General features: G+C 41.9%; 1 protein-coding gene across 7 annotated transcripts in view; it reads right to left on the bottom strand.

Annotated features, from left to right (window-relative positions):
* Positions 1–365: 365 nt before the first annotated feature.
* Positions 366–23,115, bottom strand: part of FBXW2 (F-box and WD repeat domain containing 2) — a 34,284-nt gene continuing 11,534 nt past the window's right edge. For all 7 annotated transcript variants that reach the window (XM_025359624.1, XM_025359626.1, XM_025359623.1 and 4 more), the window contains 5 exons: positions 18,915–19,109; positions 16,661–16,794; positions 12,560–12,646; positions 11,180–11,349; positions 366–5,933 (listed from right to left, as the gene is read on the bottom strand). In XM_025359624.1, coding sequence (XP_025215409.1) covers positions 5,645–5,933; positions 11,180–11,349; positions 12,560–12,646; positions 16,661–16,794; positions 18,915–19,109 — 875 coding nt within the window. In that variant the 3' untranslated portion in view covers positions 366–5,644. The remainder of the gene's footprint in view (positions 5,934–11,179; positions 11,350–12,559; positions 12,647–16,660; positions 16,795–18,914; positions 19,110–23,115) is intronic.

Genomic DNA, 23,115 nt, shown 5'->3' with positions numbered 1-23,115 from the left:
CAAAGATGTGCTGGATAGACACATCCTTGGGAGAAGAGTATTCCAAGGTCTGGAACCTACAAAATGGGACGTTTACCCACCCCATCCCTTCACTTGCAACTATTCATGAAATTCACCAAAATTATTTCCTAGAGTTTTACTTCTATTTTTTGGCTTTTTGGATCACCCTCAGAAATGGTTATATTGTTGAGTTTACCTTCTAGAAGATGTAGAAACAGTAAAAGAACAGAGCCACCTCAGATCACTCAAGGGGTTGTTCCGTTTTCAAAAATACACTGACTTTTGAAAAGTCCCTCAATTGGTTGGATAAAATGTCTGAAGCCATTGCTAAGACTTGTAGCAAGACAAGTCTTAACTACAGAATATATTTTTAAGGAGATGCAGCTTTATTACTTTCAAGTACAAACAACAATTTGGACTTGGCTAACCAAATTTGCCTAATTGAGAGAATCTGCTTTAATGTATAGATATAAATGATTTATAGTTAGCACAATCACTTATGGGTAAAAAGAGTGCTTCTATGATGCAAGAAAATAGCTTCTCATCTTAGAGACATCTTGTTCCACAATCACTCCACCATTTGCTTAAGCAATCCCTTCTTCCGCCTACCCCACACAGTTCAAATATAAACTTTATCTCACGCCCTCTAAATCACAACATACATCAAATTAGTGAAATATGAGTTGATGACTTTTTCCGCATTGCTATAGATGTTGGATTGGTGACAGAACTCTCTCTTCAACCTGAGCATTCTCATCAAGTACACTAAGTCCAAATCAGTGAAATATGCCTGTTCACCATCTGAGTACAAAGACGCCAAAACATGATGAGCTTTTATCATCTGAATTAGTAATTTTCCAGGGTTGAATATTAAAAACACATCTTTACTTGGTTGGGCGCATTTATGAAGAGTAGAAGTAGCTGAATTCTTTAGGCTGCAGTAATTAAGTGGGTTTACACTGGTCAGGATTGAATTACTAAATTTAAACAACTGAACTGTTCCAGGGAAGACCAGAAACACTGAAACATCTTGACAGCAAAACAGCTTTTTGCACTGAGCGTGACCGTTCAGTTGGATGAGGCTGATGGGAATGGTGCAAAGACTACTCAGTAATCCATCTGAGGATTTATTCTGAAAAAAGTTTACTTTCCTAGAGCAGGCATGGGGAACCTTCGATTAGAGACACTGCCAAAGATGGCTAATGCGCATTTTGTCAAAAAAGTGAATCTGTTCTTTTCATCAGACACTCCATCTGAGGACAGGGTAATTCTCAAGGGTCTTGGTTGTCTTAAACCAAGCGAAAGCACCAGCATAACCTGGTAGGAGGGCTGTGTCAAGAAGACAGACCTAAAGGGCTTCTCCCCTATCCTGACAACTGTGTCCACAGGCAAAGGTGACAGTATGCCCTGCCCAGACTGCATCATGAGTAGTAATCTGATTCTGCTCACTTCCCTACAGAGAAAGGCAAGTGGCTTCATACACCAAGGCCCACAGAAGGAGGCACAGAAAGCTATAAAAGTGATGTTGGGGCTGGGCGCAGTGGCTCATGCCTGTAATCCCAGCACTTTGGGAGGCCGAGGCGGGCGGATCACGAGGTCAAGAGATTGAGACCATCCTGGCCAATGCAGTGAAACCTCGTCTCTACTAAAAATACAAAAATTAGCTGGGTGTGGTGGCACGTGCTTGTAGTCTCAGCTACTCGGGAGGCTGAGGCAGGAGAATCGCTTGAACCCAGGAGGTGAAGGTTGCAGTGAGCTGAGATCGTGCCACTGAACTCCAGCCTGTGGACAGAGCAAGACTCTGTCTCAAAAAACAAACAAACAAAAAAAGTGATGTCGGTAGGATTCACCTCTAGGCAACCTGGAAGCCACACCATAACAACTTCAAGTTGCCAGCTGGGTTTGGTCAAAGAAATGTGTAAAGCCAGGATCCACTATCCTTAGCTGATTCTGTTAGATCAAAATGCCTAACCTAATACAAACAATTTCTTCAGGTCTAAAATACTGTTTCTGAAAGTATTTCTTTTGTTTTACAAATGGAGAGCCGTAATTATTTTCCTATGAATACGAGAATGATTATATAATCCTCATCCAAACCTCACCAAGTGTTTTCAACAGCCAGAACACAGCAATTTTTAAACTATGAAAAATGAAGTGCAAAGCTTACAATTCAATAGCAATGTTGCCCACGTTTCACTATCCAATTGCATGCACCTTCCTGCAGAACTTCTTCCAAGTCCAGTCCTTCCACTGGAGGGGCTTTCTTCCTATTTCTCTAATAGGTCTAAAATGTCAGGTTAGAGTCAGATTTGGCAATGTGTTTTACTTCAAATAATGGAGCTGGAATGATGACAGAATCTACTAGAAACGTCACATATCCACTCAGCTCTCCTGGATCCCTGTCCACACCATGAAGCCCGAAGTTGTTATGATGGCCTTTATGAACCTGAGAGAAGCCCCTTGCTTCCACCACACCACAGTGCCACCCAAGAAATCCAATCCTTGTAAGAAAGGATGGGGCTTATCTTCTCATGACTTAGAATTTTTCAGAAATGAGAATATTCACAAAAGAGGGAAAGGCAATTCCCTTCCCTATGCACTAAGGAAGCCAAAGTCAGTGTGTGCATGAGCTAGTTCTCAAAGGCAATAAAAGGAGAGTAAATAATAGTTTTAGTTATCCCCTACCCACTTCTCACTCTGACTCCCCACTTTGCTTTCTTTTGCAAAAAGGATGAGCTAGTTTTCTATTATTATAACTGGCGACAGTACGAATATATCCAGCATCTACAAAGCAGTTAAATAAAATCTCAGGCCAAATAAAGGCCTCCATAAGGAAGAATAGACATTAGGACTCCAATTACTGCCCAAAGTTCTGCTGTCAAACTCCAGCTGCATGATGATGCCACTGCACTCCACCCTACTGTATAACAGAGCAACACTGCCTAGGAAAAAAAAAATTCCAGCGGCACCAAGTACCACCTTGATGACTTCTATATTCATCACTAAAAACTGAAATAGAACACACTATATACAGCTTCAAGTTTGTCACTTTAATAAAACTTTTCCCACAAATAATTATAATTACTTGCTCTTTGAAGCTATTGGATAGATCTGAAAGTGAGGTGGGGTGGGGATGGGCATTAGATCAGTAATAGTTACCTGTTCAGGCTCGATAAAAAGTAAAAACTCAGCCAGGCGCGGTGGCTCACGCCTGTAATCACAGCACTTTGGGAGGCCAAGGCGGGTGGATGACCTGTCAGGAGTTCGAGGCCAGTCTGGCCAACATGGTAAAACCTTGTCTCTAATAAAAATATAAAAATTAGCTGGGTGTGGTGGTGGACGCTTGTAATCCCAGCTACTTGGGAGGCTGAGGCAAGAGAATCACTTGAACCGGGAGGCGGAGGTTGCAGTGAGCTAAGATCGTGCCATTGCACTCCAGCCTGGGCAATAAGAGCGAAACTCCATTTCAAAAAAAGTAATAATAAAGTAAAAAGTAATTTACCCTCATCATTGCCCAAAGTCTCCTGGGGCTTCTGCAAAACAGATTCAGTTGCAATTCTGGTTCTATTTCTAGGAGTACTAAGCAGAGCTCATGCACAGAACTCAATGTGAGACGGATTAAACCCAGATTATGTGGGATGGGGGGAAGATATTGTCCCTTTGCTTAAACCCCACAGAGTTTCAACATGGATATTAATGATACCTGTCCTTGAAATCCACCATTAATTTCTATCAACTTCACAGCACTCAGAGGTCCACAGTCTGGCTCTATGCTAATGCAGACTCTGGAAGAGACAAGTCCCCACCCTAGAGTTTACATCATTCTCAGCTCTGCTAGCAACACTTTTTCTCACCTGTCAGATGGATATGCTTTATACTGGAGTCAGCAAGAAGCTCATGTTCCCAGACATAAGCTGTCACTGAGGTTCCAATTCTTATGTTCATCTTCAAACTACCTTCCTGTTGGTCTGTGAATGAAATACGTCCCTCCCCATCACCCTTGTAATACAAGGGAAGACAGCTGAAGAGTGGCTGAGATTTTTCTACTGCTTGCTCCCTCTACTCTCTCCCTGATTGTGGCCACTAACAAACATTACTACTGCTGAACCACAAAATTACCTACCTTTAGAGAGGGAGGACAACACAAACTGGCAGCCCAGGGACATGTTTTGTTTGGCTCACCTTATATTAAATTTTATCAGTTGTAACGTTTTAAAAATCCAGGATTTCAAATAAAAATCTGGATTTCTAGCTCCTCCTGAAACAATCTAAAGACCTGCCAACACTGGGCTTCTTTCTCCTAATGATAAAACAGAGCTGAATAACTGCCCTGTTATATCAACTTTCCAGGGGACGGCACAATCCTCCCCAGAACATTTTACTCATTTATATTACCGGCATGGCTCCCTTAGGCATTGGGTGTGTGAGCCCTAATCTAGGACAATTCCCTCATTTAAAAAATGAAGAAAATCATGGTATTAGAAGAGAAAGTTAATCTGCCTGAAGCTGCGGATTAAGTTAGAGACAAAGAAGGAAGTTAAACTGGGTTCAGGTATCCTTCTAATATAGCATACTGTGTCCCTATTTAAACCATGGCTTCTATCAGCATTTCTTCAACCAATTACTTAAACTGTCTAAGTGAAATCAGTTATATTTTCTACATTTTCCTTTTATTCATCCTTTTCATATAATTGATGTTCTTACAGAAAACTTTTTATCAGTCATTTCATTTAAATATTATCCTGCCAGAAAGAAACCATGAATCAGGGATCAGACAAAAATGCATTACCAATTTTTACACATTTCAGTAGGTAAAGGACCAGAAAGAATCTTAGAAATCACTGAGCTTAATACTTGGCTGTGCAGACAAGGAAGCTGGGACCCAGAGAGGCTGCAGAGTTCCTGGGTAACAGGCCCAGTCTCTAACCTTCCAGCTCACTGCTCTTTTCTGCTATACCAGGGCACGGCTGTGCAGTCATCCAGGCTGTCGGGGACTAGCTTCCCCAACATGGAAACAAAAACTACAGAACTTGCTCACATCTTAAACATGGCCAACCTTGACTCTGCCAAGACATAAGGTTTAGAATGAGTTGCTAACAATCAATTTACAGAATCAGATTTGCACTGGAAGACAGACTTTCTTTAGAACTGGTATTTGGTGGAAGTTTTAACAGTGGCTCTTATAAAAGCTAAACCCTGTGTAAGAAAAGTTGCTGTAACAACATCATAGCACCTTTGCTTCAACTTCAAAAGAAAAAAAGGCTATGGTAAAAAGCTTTAATAACACACAATGTGATTTCATAGGCAACCAATTAGCAGATTAATGGATCATTTAACTTTCTTTACTTAAAACCAATACTCCACTCAAGAAAGATGAACCCAAAATGCATCCTCTTACACTGACCAACTAAGTACAAATGAAGTCAATGGTGTACCCCATTAGCATGCTGCGTTGTATGTCAATAAAACAAGCCCTCCCCCACCCCGAGCCCTGGCCCCTGGCAAACATAGATAAATGATTGTGCACTGCGTGATGATACCATTAGGTGAGAACTTTGGTTCATGCAGTCGGCTGCCACAGAGGTTGCACCCAAAACCCGCAGCCCCGGCACCCAAAGTCAGTCAGCGGTGGTGGCTCATGGTGTCAGCCGTGCTCCTTCCACAACACCAGGTGAATACTGTGGTCAGGCATGCTGGTGGCAAAGACCAAGCCCGTGTCATTGTGCCCATCCAATCCATTCAGCCAGGATGCTTCGCCTGCCAGGAAGCTTGAGCCTCTCTTTGACTTCCTGTACTCTGGCAGAGGCCAGCGACTAATCAGGCTCTCTGTCCGCAAGTCCATGATGTACAGGTAGCGGTTGTCAAACAGCAGGGCAAAGATATCTCCAAAGCCAAGCAAGGCCAAGTTTGCTATCTCAGGTGTCTTGATGACCCTACAAGGATGAGAGTTAGGTACTGTGAAAGAAGGCAACTTTGCTTCTGTTTATGCTACTGTAATCTTTTCTGGAGATATTTAAAACCAGTATTAAATTCAAGCAAATTTAGAGTTAAATGTTTTTGATAAAAAGTAAAATATAAGGAGAAAAAGCTCAGCCCACTTATAAAAAAGCTGGGGGCGGGGGGGGGGGGTTCAGTCATTATATAATATTGGCATAAAAGGGAAAGGTGGTGTCTGATGAAAGTTTTTTTTTTTTTGAGATAGGGTCTCACTCTGTTGCCCACACTGGAGTATAGTGGCGTGATCTTGGCTCACTGCACTTCCCAGGTTCAAGTGAATCTCCTGCCTCAGCCTCCCGAGTAGCTGAGATTACAGGTACCCGCCACCACACCCAGCTAATTTTTGTATTTTTTTTTTTTTTTTTGAGACGGAGTCTTGCTCTGTCGCCCAAGCTGGAGTGCAGTGCGCAATCTTGGCTCACTGCAAGCTCCGCCTCCCGGGTTCATGCCATTCTCCTGCCTCAGCCTCCCGAGTAGCTGGGACTACAGACGCCCGCCACCATGCCCAGCTAATTTTTTGTATTTTTAGTAGACACGGGGTTTCACCGTGTTAGCCAGGATGGTCTCGATCTCCTGACTTCATGATCCACCCACCTCAGCCTCCCAAAGTGCTGGGATTACAGGCGTGAGCCACCGCGCCCGGCATTTTTTGTATTTTTAGTAGAGACGGGGTTTCACCATATTGGTAAGATGGTCTCGATCTCTTGACCTCGTGATCCGCCCACCTTGGCCTCCCAAAGTGCTGGGATTACAGGCGTGAGCCACCGCAACCGGCAATTTTTGTATTTTTAGTAGAGACGGGGTTTCACCATATTAGTAAAATGGTCTCGATCTCTTGACCTCCTGATCCGCCCACCTTGGCCTCCCAAAGTGCTGGGATTACAGGCGTGAGCTACCAGGCCTGGCATGTTATCTCAATCCTCATAATGCAGTTAGGTAGAGGTATTCTCTCCACTATATTAGTAAATAAGACTAAAACATCTTGCTATGAGTCATACAGCTAACACGATGCAGGCCTAGCAAATGTTTTCTGAGTATCATAGGTGCTGAGTGCTGGCTGGGCCCTGGAAAGAGATAAGCAAGATAGTCTTTGCCCCTTAGAAGGGGAGGGCATAGCATATAACCACCAGAGTATGTGAGAACATGCTGAGCACAAACACTCCAACGGATATAACGGGAGTATCAAGGAATGAGCAAACCTTTCTGCCTTTTTATTTTTTCTCTTTCTTGAAGAAGAAATGCAACTGGGCAATATGGATTGAGAGAATACTGAAAGCCTGTCTAAATTTTACAAATTCTCTCTCATGGGCATGTGGTTCTCTTATAGTTAATATCTGAAAAAAAAAAGTCTGTGATACTAAGATACTAAGAATATCAACATACATCACTTCTATGAAACTAAGAAAATAGTTAACAGGTGCTGGCCCCTGCTTGAAAAGCAGTCAGAGAATGAGTTCACCCTCCTAGATTGAAAAAGGAAGAAACTTCTGCTAAAAGAGGTAGCCATTTAGATGACATGTTTGAGAACATCCAAAATCAATCACTGAACACTCCCTACGGCGTGAGCCTTTGTAAACAGGTTTACAAGATGGGAGTCTGATCCCAGGGAAAGCAGTAAGTTCAGATGACCTTGAAGTAAAGGGGAAACAAAGGTCCCAATATGTGTGCTCCAATGAGTTACAACTGATAACTCATCCATCATTTTCTACTTAGATGACTCATGTTCATTCACTCAACAAATATTTACTAAGAGCCTAAAGTGAGCTAGTCAATGCTGGTACCAGGATTTCGGTAGCGAGTAAGACAAAGTTCCTCACACTCAAACTATCCAAAACTGAATTTTCTAGTCAAACCTGTTTTTTCTATTTCTTTACTTGCTCATTCACCCAGGTGCTCAAGCTAGGAAATGTGGCAACCATCCAATTCTCCTCCTCCTCAAATCACAAATTCAGTCACCAAGCTCTATTGATTATATGCCCTAAATTTTTCTAATTTATTCACTACTATCTGCACTACCACACCTCTAGTCCAAGACACCATCTTTTGCCTGCACTGTTGCCAACAGCTTTCTACTGATCTCCCCACATCTACTCACTCCCTTTGAATCAGTTAACCTCACATACAACCTGATCTGTTACCACCTTGTTTCAACTTCTAAACTCTTTGATGGTTCCTTACTGTGCCCCCATCTTTAGTCACACTGAGGCATTTAAGGAATTTCCTTCAATTTCTCAAATGTACCTGAGGCTCCTTTAACCTCAGGGCCTTTGAACGGACTAGTGTCTCAGTCTAAAATTCCTCACTGTACATCCACTCCTGGTACTTAGTTAAGGCATTTATACTCATCCTTTAGAGCTCAGCCCAAATGTCTCTTCCTCTTAGAAGCCTTCCCTTACTCCACAAACTAGGCAGGGCCTCAAAGTACTCCATACTAGGCTCCTCTTAACCCAACCATTAAACAAACTGTTTGCAATTAGCTATTTAACATCAGTCTTTCCCTCCTGCTGATCATTAATCTCCCTGAGTTTGGTAAGTACTCCTTATGCTTCCCAATGCATACCACAATGCCTGACACAAAGGTGGGTGCTCAATAAATATCTAAAGAATAAAGTAGTGGTGAAATAAACAGAGGCAAATGCAAATTCCTACAAAAGAGATCTAAAGGAGGCTAGGAAGCCAGGCATCGTGGCTCATGCCTGTAATCCCAGTACTTTGGGAGGCCGAGGTGGGTGGATCACTTGAGGTCAGGAGTTTGAGACCAGCCTGGCCAACAGGATGAAACCCCACCTCTACTAAAAAAATACACAAAATTAGCTGGGCGTCGTGGCAAGTGCCTGTAATTCCAGCTACTCAGGAGGCTGAGGCAGGAGAATCGCTTGAACCTGGGAGGCGGAGGTTGCAGTGAGCCGAGATCACACCACTGCACTAGAGCCTGGGTGACAGAGTGAGACTCTGTCTCAAAAAAATAAAAATAAAAATAAAAATAAAGGAGGCTAGGAAAAACAAATAGGAAGTCTGGTAGGTCCCACATCATAACAGAAACACAAAAAATAGGTGGCTACCGAGTTAGGGCTTAAGATCTGTGAAGATGAGCCGATTCCAAAGACTGAACCACAAATACGTTGCAGAATAGAGCACAGGTCTTGACAGGTTTGTGGCTTTCACTTTGATCACTTTAGAAATGGAACCGGACATCCCTGCTGTGCACAGTCTGGGTCCTTGAACCTAAGTAACCTTACATGCTGTAGAGATAACCTAACTCAGACAATCACATATCTCAGACTTACTGAGTAACATGCTGTTATTTGTGCTTTGCTTCTTTTCAATTAGCTTCAAAGCTAAGTAGCCCTACCTGGTCCTAGCAATAGAGGTCAGAGGATTTGTAGTAGGTTTCAATAGAGGTTGGTTTATTTGTGTTTGGGAGGAAAAAAAAAGACACAAGACAGATTCTTTTCGGAGAAAAAATATGAACCTGGCAATTCCTACCAGCAAACAATCCTGCAGGTTTATTATTTAAAACTATTATTCAAACACTAAAAACTAACAGAACTTTCATCTAGGACTCTAGATAGTCTCTATATGCCACTCCGAGTCAGAAGCATACATGAGAAAGCAGATGTGGGACCAAATTAAACCCTTTAGAGATGCTAAGCATTAAAACAACTATGACATCTCTAGCCCACCTTGCCTTTGCACCTTCCCTCCTAAAATTTTCATTAAAAATAAAAACAATATTAAACTACCAAAGATGTGATTTTCCCATGGTGATTACTTGAATATTTTGCTTTGCAAAATATCAAATTCTTTCAAAACTTTATTTTCCCCTGTTTCTGATGTCCCTGGCTTTCTGGTACCATAAGTATATGCCTATTGGATAATCCAGCTATGCATGAATGGACGCATGTTGGAATAAAGTGAGAAGTGGAATGCTGGGCAAGGCCCCTACCCTGTCTCAGCTTCAGTGTCCCCATCTACAAGAGGAAAAGCTTAAACAGATGTTTTCTAGGAAAGGTTTCAGTCTTTTTTCTCAAAGCATAAATATCAATCATTTCTATAACTGATTCTGACACCTCTGAAACCTAACTGGTTAGAAATGTTGGTCTGACTCCAGGAAGGCATAAATGGGGTTGTAACTTTGTGATCAGAGAGATGCGGCCCACCAAAGTTTTGTGGTTACTGTGATCAGATCCACACAAGCTGACCTCAAATAGTCATGCATAAAAACAATTAAGAGAATGTTCAATTTTCTGTACTCCTCCAAGTCCTGAACCATGCTATGGGATGCTAACTTTGTGAGTTGTTATTAGTAAGTGTGTGCACAATAGGTGTGAAGTACAGTAGGTTAAACAAATTCAAACAGGTTTCTTTATATGGGGCCTCTCAGACTTAAATTATTAATAAAGATCTGCCAGGTGGTGTACTAGGTCCTCATCATAAGCATTTCATTTAATAGTCACTTTACAGATGACGAAATTGAGCTACAGAGGAGTTAAGAAAGTTACACAAAATCACACAGCCCATCAGAGATGGCACCATGTCTTAAACGAAGGTTTGTCTATCAGCAAAGTTCTCTTAATGACCACATGGCACTGGCTTCCATCAGCCCCAAACATGCTAACAGATATTGTCAATTTCCAAGAGGAGCCTATTGTATGCAGTGAATCACAAAATTATTTGTCTATGGACTGCTGCTTATTTATTTCTTTGGAGGGAAACCCTGCACATTTTATTTTTCTCTAAGTATCTCTGTCTTTCTACTAGTCAACAGAAGGTCACTTGATGCCTAGATGCCACTAAAGTTTAACCAAGTTTGTAAAACAATGCAGAATTTCAACTGAATATGAAGTAGAACTTAAAATATTAGAACTTATGGAGATCTGAAAGGTCTTTTCATCCACACCCCTCATTTTCCAGAAAAGCATGTTAAATATGAAAGAAGTGGCTCATGACTCACACAGTCAGGCAGGGGGCGTTCCAGTATGTAACTCTTTTTCATGTGCTTACTTCCTCTAAAATATTTTTCCTGAGATGTTCAGTATATATAACCTTGTTTACAAGTGATACAGTAAACATTTCATAAAAGCCAGCTACTGACTGGTAGATCCAAACATTTATTCTTGTCTTTCCTACCGAACTACAGCAGGCTTTCAAAGGTAAAGCGTGAGGTCAAAGTAAACATTACCTGAGAATATCATAACTAGCAAAGTCCCACTGGTAGAGACCAAGTGCTGAACTGCAGACAATGTATTTCCCATCAAAATGCAGTCTTGGCTGCAGGCAGATGCTTCTATCCTCAGAGACAGACAATGTCTTTAAGCACTTGCAGTTGATTTCTCTCCCAATTGGCCAAATCTACAGAAAAAAGAAAATGAGGAAAGATGAGAGATCACATCACTACAGAAAAGCTTGTCCTTAAAATGGTCTGTGTTTGCTGAAGTCAGATAGAAAGTGAAGTATACTGGAAAGACCACAGTCTTTATAGCCAAGAATCACAGGTTCAAGTCTTAATTATCCTGTGCAATCTTGGGTAAAATTATTTAATCTCTCTTAACTCCAGCTCCTGCAATGAAGATAATGCCTATCACATGGGACAGTTTAAAAGATCCAATAATGGGCCAGGCACGGTGGCTCATGCCTGTAATCCCAGCACTTTGGGAGGCCAAGGCAGGTGGATCACTTGAGGTCAGGAGTTCAAGATCAGCCTGGCCAATATGGTGAAACCGTGTCTCTACTAAAAATACAAAAATGCCAGGCGTGGTGGTGGGTGCCTGTAATCCCAGCTACTTGGGAGGCTGAGGCACGAGAATCACTTCAACCTGGGAGGCAGAGGTTGCAGTGAGCAAAGATTCCACCACTGCACTCCAGCCTGGGTGACAGAGCAAGACCCTATCTCAGAAAAAGAAAAAAAAAAAAAAGAGAGAGAGATGCAATAAGAATGTGAGAGTGCTTTGTGAACTCTTTGCAATTCATTACAATAAATGAGTATTTATGTTTTCATAGTTCAGATCTAAGAATTAAGGACGGTAGGAGACATGTAAGAAAGTATTAAGAATGGGCTGGGCTTGGTGGCTCATGCCTGTAATCCCAGCACTTTGGGAGGCCGAGGCAGGTGGATCACAAGGTCCAGGAGTTTGAGACCAGCCTGGCCAATATGGTAAAATCCCATCTCTACTAAAAATACAAAAATACCCAGCTACTCGGGAGGCTGAGGCGGGAGAATCGCTTGAACCCAGGAGGCAGAGGTTGCACAGAGCCAAGATTATGCCACTGCACTCCAGCCTGGGCAATAGAGCCAGACTCTGTCTCGAAAGAAAAAAAGAATTAAGAATAAGCTGAACATAAATTTATGTGAATTTCTTTTTCATCTACAAATCCAAGTTAAGAAACTACATAGGACATAGAGCTAGCAAATCATCTCTTCTTCCAGTGGGTTTAAAATGGCTTGGACTAAGACATTCCCCCTCCTCTTCCCAGAATGTTTACCCTTTGCCATACCACTTTAACTTTCTTATGTTTTCCAGTTTTTCTTTAACGAAGCAAATTAATGGAGGAAAAAACTCACCTTAATCTCATATTTGTCTGCACTTAAGAGGATGTAGTCTCCAGGACTGTGCAAGAGAGACTTGACTTTGCACTTCTGCAAAACTACCTGCAAATGTAAACCATGTTACGGAAAGATCCTTTTAATGATTCTCCTACAACAATTTTATTCTTTAAATTAAAATATGAAAATGAGCTTAAAATATGCTAGAATAGCTAAGCCATAGCTCATTACCAAATTAACCTCTGCTAAACATTTTACTATTCTCTGTTATTAGCAGTATCTAAAAGTGTCTAATGTTAGCCAGATGAGGTGGCTCACGCCTATAATCCCAGTGAGTCGGAAGGCTGAGGTGGGAGGATTGCTTGAGCTCAGGAGTCGAAGGATGCAGTGAGCTATGATTGCACCACTGCACTCCAGCCTGGGCAACAGAGCAAGACCACAACGCTTTAAAAAAAACAAAAAACAAAAAAACTGTCTAAACATTGGCAGCATTTAATCTTAGCATTCATCTAGAAGCAAACATTAGGACTGATTTTTAAAAATTATAATATGTTACTTAAGAAAAGGAACAGAAAAGAAAAAAGCCCATAGACACTGAAGTAGATGCAAATGATCTGCTTTCACAACCATGTGAATCATAAATGAAAAAGCACTGGACTTGGCACCAGAATCTGTCACACACTGACTTTATTTATTTATTTATTTATTTATTTATTTTGAGACGGAGTCTCACTCTGTCACCCAGGTTGGAGTGCAGTGGCCGGATCTCAGCTCACTGCAAGCTCCGCCTCCCGGGTTCATGCCATTCTCCTGCCTCAGCCTCCCGAGTAGCTGGGACTCCAGGCGCCCACCACCTCACCCGGCTACTTTTTTGTATTTTTTTTTTTTAGTAGAGACGGGGGTTCACCGTGTTAGCCAGGATGGTCTCGATCTCCTGACCTCGTGATCCGCCCGTCTCGGCCTCCCAAAGTGCTGGGATTACAGGCTTGAGCCACCGCGCCTGCTACATGCTGACTTTATAACCCTGGGCAAGACCATCTAAACTCGGCCAGTTTCCTGATCTTTAAAATAGGAGACAAGCACCTATTATCCTACCTCATTTAATTACAGTAAAGATAAAATAACAATGTAAATTATAGTAGTAACATAATAAAAGCTAACATTCCGTTAGCACTTGAGATAGTTTATAAACATCAGGTTCTAGCTAATTTTGTAATCAATCAGCCTAAGGTGAGAGGGGAAGCAGGGTTCATTCATTCAGAAGTCTGGATTGCAGACTCAACTGAAACAGACCAATTACTAAGTATCAGGCACCTTGCTGGGTGCTGTCCCAACATTTCATTTCATGTTCACAGGAACATTTAGCAGATGATACAACTCAGGTCCTGAAGGAGGAGTAACTTGTCCAAGACATCACCATCAGTATCCTAGCCCCAATCAACTGTGTTTTCCACAACACCAAACTGTCTTACACTATATAGCTTTTCTATGTAAAAAGTTAATGTGGGCTAGGCACAGTGTCTCATGCCTATAATCCCAGCACTTTGGGAGGCTGAGGAGGGAGGACTGCTTGAGGCCAGGAGTTCAAGACCAGCCTGGGCAACACAGCAAGAACCCATCTCTACAAAAAAAATTTTTAGGCCGGGCACGGTGGCTCAAGCCTGTAATCCCAGCACTTTGGGAGGCCGAGGCGGGTGGATCACGAGGTCAGGAGATCGAGACTATCCTGGCTAACATAGTGAAACCCCGTCTCTACTAAAAATACAAAAAACTAGCCGGGCGTGGTGGCGGGCGCCTGTAGTCTCAGCTACTTGGGAGGCTGAGGCAGGAGAATGGCGTGAACCCGGGAGGCGGAGCTTGCAGTGAGCCGAGATCACGCCACTGCACTCCAGCCTGGGAGCACAGCGAGACTCCGTCTCAAAAAAAAAAAAAAAAAAAAAATTTTTAATTAGCTGCCAGGCACGGTGTCTCACGCCTGTAATCTCAGCATTCTGGGAGGCCGAGGTGGGTGAATCACCTGAGGTCAGAAGTTTAAGACCAGCCTGGCCAACACAGTGAAACCCCGTCCCTACTAAAAACAAAAAATTAGCCAGGCATGGTGGTGGGCACCTGTAATCCCAGCTACTCGGGAGGCTGAAGCAGGAGAATCACTTGAACCCAGGAGGTGGATGTTGCAGTGAGCTGAGATCGTGCCATTGCACTCAGCCTGTATAACAAGAGCAAAACTCCATCTCCAAAAAAAAAAAAAAAAAAATTAGCTCGGTGTGGTGGCACATGGCTGTAGTGCTAGCTACTCAGGAGGCTGACGTGGGAGGATCACTTAAGCCTGGGGATTTGAAGTTGCAGAGAGCTATGATCATACCACTGTACTCCAGCCTGGGCAACAGAGTGAGACCCTGTCTGTATTACAACAACAAATGAAGAAAAAAAGAAAAAACTAAATGTGCCCAATACATAATAATGGTCTTACAAACTACTCTCCATTTAGCCCCATGTATTTCAAAACAAAGATATAATCATCCACCCCATCTAAAACCCACCAATCACCTCTGATTCTTCTTCATTTCCCACAGTGAATCTGCAAGTCCAGGTGGCTTTCCCTTAAAGACATATCCTTTATGGGTGTCCTTTTCATTACTGCCAGCCAAATCTAAGTTATGGGCATCTTTTGCTTAGACTACTGCCAAAGCCTAAATGGTCACCCTGTATCCACTTGTGCCCAACTCTAGTTCATTCTTCATTCAGCAGTTAATTTTCTTAAAACATAGATCGCATCAGACACTTGCTCAGAACTTGTAGATTGCTTCCTAGTACACTTCTGATGATATCCACCATACTTACTGTGGCCTCATAAATCATACAGGATGACCACCTATCTGCCCATCTCCCCAACTACAGCATGGCTCCACTGGCTTATGTCCAGGTCATCAAATGTTCCAAGTTCTTTCCACTCCCTGGGCCTGTGCATATACTGCACCTTCTGAAACAATCTTTCAGCTACTCTTTCCACAGCTATCTCCTATTTATTCTTCATGTCTAACCCCCTTCTCAAAAAGCTTTCTCTGAACTAATTACTTTCCTAGACCGTTTTTTTTTTTAAAGAGTCTCACTTTGTCGCCTAAGCTGGAGTGCAGTGGCACGATCTTGGCTCACTGCAACCTCTGCCTCCCAAGCTTCAAGTTAATTCTCATGTCTCAGCCTCCTGAGTAGCTGGGATTACAGGCACTTACCACTACACCAGGCTAATTTTTGTACTTTTAGTAGTGACGGGGTTTCACCATGTTGGCCAGGCTGGCCTCGAACTCTTGGGCTCAGGAGATCCACCCACCTTGGCCTCCCAAAGTGCTAGGGTTACAGGAGTCAGCCACCGTGCCCAGCCCCAGACTGTCTTACAGAACACTGTACTGATCCTTCACAAAACACCACAATTTGAAATGATATATTTACCCATGAAATTGTTTAAAAAAACTATTTCTCCTATTAGACTATCATCCACAGGGTAAGGCCTGGATCTATTTTGCTTACTGTTTCCTCAGCCCCCTCATAGAATGGCATAGTAAGCTCAAGAAAAGTGCTTCTGCATGGTATATCCATTATTAATACTGCATTTGATCCTCACAACAACCTTGTTTTAAAGAAAAAAGAAAACATTACAATATTTTACTAAAGATCCCGTACAGTTTTCTTTGTCCTACTTCTTGTAAGCATTATTTTTTCAAAATGAAAATTGCTTGCCTGATTAAAAAAGAAACATGTTTATTCTAAAGGGAAAAATGCACCCACAACCCCACCAGAAATACCAACCTTCAACATTTTGATGCATGAACACATTAAGAAACCAGTATCACACTCCACATACTTTTTTGTATGTAACCTGTTTTATTTGCCCACTCTATCCACCTAATATATTGTGGGCATCTTTCCATGTCCGTAAGTCATTTATTTGTTAACTATTAAGTACCTTCCTACTTGCTGGTCACTGTTGTATACCATCATGCTTTGTAGCTACAGCAATTCCATCCTATGACTCACCTAACACTTACAAGGCAGTATCTACCATCCTCCACTCCCTCCCTCAAAAAGCCTGACAAGAAGGAGATTTCTTCTAAGTCTTCCTACCTTGGTGACCCATTCCGTGTGCCCGGTGAGTGTGTTCAGGCATGTCCCAGCAGATAAAGCCCATACTTTCACAGTGAAGTCTGCAGAGCCGCTCACCAAGACATCCAGCTCATCATTGTAGTCCACGCTAAATACTAGTGCATATAATTACACAAAGTTAAAACATGTCTCTGTCAGTGGGTCTTTTATAAGAGAGTTCAATAATGTTTATTTTCCCTAACTGCCCAATTAATTTCCCAACCAGAGACACTGTAAGAATGGTGCTATTCAACTAGCAATTTTATGATAAAAATATTTCAAAATTCTTACTATTATAGCTATTATTCTAAGGTGGAAAGTCCTAGGAATAATACAATCTCTTTTATTTGTGGTAGCTACAGTGAGAGGCAAAACAAGTGTTAGAGATAATGGCATTCCTTCTTAGGACTGCCTGCCTGATACTACATCATACTTTATTTAATTTATGCAGGAAAACAAAAAGGACATGGTCCTACTCTAATACACACTAACAGTAAGACAAACTATAAAGAATGGAAGCTGCAAAACAGCACCCACACTCAATAAAACCCAATGTAAAGAGAGAAAAAACAAAACAAAAACAAGGATCTCAAAGGTCAGATTAAGCCATTAACTCAAAAGTGTCTGAATTTCTTCACAGCTGTATCTCCAGCACCAAAAATAGTATTTGCAGTATCGTGAGTACTCAAATATTTGTTTTCAAATGTATACCAAGTTCTAAAGGAACATTAGGGACCCAGAGATGGAAGACACTGATTCTTCCTTTAAGGAACTCAGTCTAAGTAGGGAGTAGAGGAGGAAGCCCAGAAAATATAAATGTTTACCTCTTGCTAGGGAAACATCAAGGAGAAAGACTAACTCTGCCCAGGGGTATCAGGGAGGACTTCAGGGAAGAGGCGATATTGGAGATGGGCCCTGAAGGATGAGTAGAGTTTATCAAGGAAAGAAAAAAGAATACTGCAGGCAGAGGGAATAGTAAAGGTATGAAGTTAAGAAAAACCTCGGCAATGTCTAGGCAACAGTAATAAAAATTTTTAGAGCAGGGTTCTCAAAGTTGATCGGGAATAAAATCACCTGGAAGTCATGGTACATCTTAACATTGTGGAACATAACACTCCATTTAACATATACTTCCATACATACATGCACCTTCGAATATTAATTTCTAAACAAGTTGTAACAGACAGCAAAGACTGAAGAAGAGTATATAGGAGGACAAATAAAACGAAGCAAAAAAATATGTGTTTTTATTAGCACAATGGCTACTTCTACTTCAAAGAATCACTAAGCACCAGGTACAGTGCAAGTAATTCCAGTCACATGGGTGAACAAGACAGATAAGATCACTGTCCTTATGGAGTTTAGTCTGGTGGGGAAGCAAGATCATATTTGTATAAGTGGTCTACAGTAGTACAAGTTACTGGGAAACAGAGGGACCCAACCTGTTAAGGGAGTTTTGGAAGGCTGCTCATAAACGTAATGCTTGACATTACAGACTATGACTCTCAGAGGCTAAAGCAGTGGGTAAATGGGGGAAAGGAAGAAGGCAGCTGCTACACAAGAGGCTGGGAAATAGCTCAATTTCTACACAAAGCCTACCCGACCAAAAAAAGAACAGCAACAGAGAGAGAAGCTCAAATCTCAAGGCTATATTCAAATGACCAGTTTTTGCAAAATAAGGCTGCTGTACATTAGGAAACATTCAGGTATGTTTCTTTCACCTTATCTCTAGGTGGCAGCTTGCTTTAATCAACTGTCAACCAAGTTCCAACTGGATGTAATCTGCGTAGACCACACAATCTAGGAACCACCATCACACCAAAGAATTTTCAGCGCTAATGCTACAAATAAAGTGGAATTTACACGAGTAGGATTTACTCAATTTAGAGGTATGGAATCTGATAAAAGCAAAGGGACAGACTGTTCAACAGGATATAAATGAAACAGGAGTGGGGAGAGAGAGAATGAGAGAGAGCGAGACAGAATGAAAACTACCCTTCCCACCAGAAGGGTACATTCACAGAAGAAAGCAAGAAAAAGCAAAACTGGGTAAAACATTCCAAATAAGAGTAACTAGAATAAAGGGAAATAACTGCAGTGACTAAGAAAGAGGGTTGAAAAAAGCAGGTTAAATTAAAAAAAAAATAATAATAATAAAAAAGCATTTCACATTCTTAGCTCCTGGCTTAAAAGGATGAGGCTAAGTTGTAAAAACCCTTGAAAAAGGGCAACCCACCCGCCCCCGTGTGCCCCCGAAAGTGCTGGGTCCTGGCTCCGGAACTCCATTCCCAGCAAGCCACAGTGTTGTCAAAGGAGCCTGTCACAAGCTTCTGTTCATCAAACTTCACCGCTGCACAAGTGTGGGTCTGGATGCCATAAACGCACTGCCCTGTGCTCACATCCCACAGCTTTGCAGACAAGTCATCTGACCCTTCAAGAGAAAAACAGGGAGGTTAATAAGAAAACAGACACACTAAAGAAGGAAAATCAATCCCAAAATCATGGTGTTCTTCAAGAACGTTAATGGTCCCCTCCTCTGGCACTCTACTGCTGAGGAAACCAAAGCATGGAGAGAGTAACACAACTTGCTCAGAGTCACCACAAAGGAGTCAAAAGCACTAGGACAGAATCCAAGCTTTTTAGGTGAGACACTATCCCTTAACCCTCCAGGCTACAGAAGGGCATTAGACTAAAGCATCCCTTGGTGCTTCCACTTGAAAAATGTCATAAATCCTTGGCTATCATGAGCTCTCTGATTTGACTTCAGATAGATGGGTATTACACATGACTGCATGTTTACATTTGCATGCTTGTCCATTACCCAACAGTTCTGAACAAATAAGGATTGTTAAATAGTAAAGGTGTCTGGTGAAACACATTCCATTCTCAGGCAAGTCAAAGACAAACCTCAGAGCATGGGCTAACTTCTGCAAAAGCTAACTGCGAATTGCTCCAGCCATCTCGAAATATGTGAAGGAAGAAACCTCAAGGAAAACCTGGGATAAATTATCCCTGGACATTCACAACTCAACGAACAGTTTGTAAAGCCTCAAAATCCTGTAGGGAAAAGTTGGCCTTGTTTCTGCCTGATGAAAATTCTATACTAATCATGGTGACAATTCAGGACTTTAAGTTTAAAATCTTAATGATTAATTCATTCTCACAATGACCCTTTAATAAGGCTCAACAAATAAAGACATTTTTGAGAATCCACCAGTATAGTCACTATGATAATGGCACAGTATCCTAGGAAAGCACCAAATGACCAACTTTTAAAAAGCTGAAATGACTAAATAAAGCCAGCCACAATTCTACCTTTAGTCAAGAGCCACTGTTTGAGACAACGGAAAAATAGCCATCACTTACGAAAAAGCTAGAGTATGAATTTTAACCTCGGAAAACTATGACAGCATACTGAAATAAAGACTGTATTTATTGTCACTTTGCTATTTAGACTATTTCCTTCTGTATAAAAAGGGATAGGACTTGGTTCTCAATGGCCATGTGAGACAGCTGAATCATCTGGGAAGCTTCATCAAAACGCACAGGCAGGTCCCTATTTTCAGCTAGTCTAACTTGGGAACATCTGAGGCAGGGTCCAACAATCTTAAAACGTTTGCCAGGTGATTCTAACTCATCAGCAATATTTTGAGAGCCAATGGTCTAGAACGGTGCTATCCAACAGAAAATATAATGCAAATTGCATATATAATTTAAAATGTCCTAATAGTTACATTAAAAAAATAATGTTGGGCCAGGTGCAGTGGTTCACGCCTGTAATCCCAGCACTTTGGGAGGCCAAGGCAGGCGTACTGCCTGAGCTCAGGAGTTCAAGACCATTGTGAAACCCTGTCTCTACTAAAACACAAAAAATCAGCTGGGCATGATGGCATGCGCCTGTAGTCCCAGCTACTCAGGAGGCTGAGGCATGAGAATCGCTTGAGCTCGGGAGGCAGAGGTTGCAATGAGCTGAGATCACGCCACTGCACTCCAGCTTGGGCTACAGAGTGACTCCATCTCAAAAAAAAAAAAAAGAATGTTGGCCAACCTGGCAAAACCCCGTCTCCACTAAAAAAAATACAAATATTAGCCAGGCATGACGGCGTACGCGTGTGGTCCCTGCTACTCAGGAGGCTGAGGCAGGAGAATCACTTGAACCCGGGAGGAGGTTGTAGTGAGCCAAGATCACACCACTGCACTCCAGCCTGGGCCACAGAGCGAGACTGTCTCAAAAAAAAAAAAAAAGAAATGTATTAAAATAATTGAATGTGTTTTATTTAACTCAGTATGTCAAAAAATGTCATTTGAATATGTAATCAATACAAATATTGAGATTTTTTTTTTTTTTTTTTTTTTTTTTTGAGACGGAGTCTCGCTCTGTCACCCAGGCTGGAGTACAGTGGCGCGATCTCCGCTCACTGCAAGCTCCGCCTCCCGGGTTCACTCCATTCTCCTGCCTCAGCCTCCCGAGTAGCTGGGACTACAGGCGCCGCCACCTCGCCCGGCCAATTTTTTTGTATTTTAAGTAGAGACGGGGTTTCACCGTGTTAGCCAGGATGGTCTCGATCTCCTGACCTCGTGATCCGCCCGTCTCAGCCTCCCAAAGTGCTGGGATTACAGGCTTGAGCCACCGCGCCCGGCTATATTGAGATTTTTATATTCTTTTACATTGTAAGTCTTTGAAACCCAGTATTTCACACCTCCATCTGGACTAGCCACAGCTCAAGTACTGAAAAACTACATGGCACTAGTAGCTACTGTACCAGAGAGCATAAGCCTGGATAGTCTTTAAGGCCTTCAGCTTAGGCATGTTGTGACTGTATTCCTAAGGAGCTAGAGTAGGAAAGGAAATCATTTTAGGTTCTTTATGAGCTTGGTTTTGGTTACCAGTATTCAACTGGGGTCTCATTCATTCATTCAACATATATTTATAGAACTTCTGTGTCAGGCCGGACTCTTGTTCTCATGGCACTCAGTGTACTTGGGAAGACAAAAAGGCTAAACAAGCAATAATAATTCAGCATAGTAGGTGGTAGGCACTACAAAAGCCCATAGCAAATATAAGGAACGGAGCCTCCATTGAGTTTATGACCATGCTCTAACATGTAAGTGGACATGCCTTAGGAGCTGGCATGATTGGCTCTTCAACTACACTCCTCTTCTGTTTCTAAGCTGCGCTTTGGTATAAGACTATTTGAAGAAAGAATTTCATGGCTTTAAAAAAAAAAAAAAAAAAACCTTAAAGTTTTAACTAATTTAAATCTAAAGGATGAATAAGTTAGCCAGGACAAAACAAAAGGAATAGTATATACCAAAACTTATTCTGTAAAAGGCCTGATAATAAGTATTTCAGACTTTGACCTATTGAGTTGTAATTACTCTCTTCTGCTGGATTTGGCCCACAGTCCACAGTTTGCCAATCCCTGGTATATACCTATTAAATCAACTATTAAATATCTCTGTATACAACACAAAAATTATTGAAAAGGAACTGGGATCAATTCATAAAGAACTATTTGGAATCATTCAAAAACCATCTAGGAGGTATGTACAATGCTTGTCAAAAAGCACAGCCTAAAACATGAACACTGATTATGAAAATAGTTCAGTCTGACTGCAAACAGTGGCAAGGTTTGGCTGCAGAACTGGTTAGGAAGATGTTTAACTATGACCTTACTTGGATTTCAGAAAGATCACTATAGCTATATCATGGAAAAAGGTTTAAAGGGGGGAAAACTAGAGGCAAGGCGGCAGTTAAAAACCAGGAGAGAGGACAAACAAAATGTGACACATACAGGGAATACACACACACACACACACACACACACACAATGGAATATTATTCGGCCTTAAAAAAGGAATAAAATTGGCCGGGTGTGGTGGCTCATGCCTGTAATCCCAACACCGTGGGAGGCTGAGGTGGAAGGATCACCTGAGGTCGGGAGTTTGAGACCAGCCTGACCAACATGGAGAAACCCCGTCTCTACTAGAAATACAAAAATTAGCTGGGCGTGGTGGCGCATGCCTATAATCCCAGCTATTTGGGAGGCTGAGGCAGAAGGATCACTTGAACCCGGGAGGCGGAGATTGCGGTGAGCCAAGATGGCGCCACTGCACTCCAGCCTAGGCAAAAAGTGCAAAACTTCATCTCAAAAAAAAAAAAAAAAGGAATAAAATTCTGACACATTATGATATGAGGGAACCTTGAAGACATCATGCTAAGTGAACTAAGCTAGCCACAAAAGAACAAATACTGTATGATTCCACTAATATTACGTTCCTAGAATAGTCAAATTCATAGAAAGTAGAATGGTGGGCTGGGCATGGTGGCTCACGCCTGTAATCCCAGAACTTTGGGAGGCCAAGGCTGGTGGATCACCTGAGGTCAGGAGTTCAAGACCAGCCTGGCCAATATGGTGAAACCTCGTCTGTACTAA

This window comes from Theropithecus gelada, chromosome 15 (assembly GCF_003255815.1).
Source record: "Theropithecus gelada isolate Dixy chromosome 15, Tgel_1.0, whole genome shotgun sequence".
NCBI lineage: Eukaryota > Metazoa > Chordata > Mammalia > Primates > Cercopithecidae > Theropithecus > Theropithecus gelada.
Note: the sequence above shows the minus strand (reverse complement) of the source record. Positions and strands in the feature narration are given on the sequence as shown.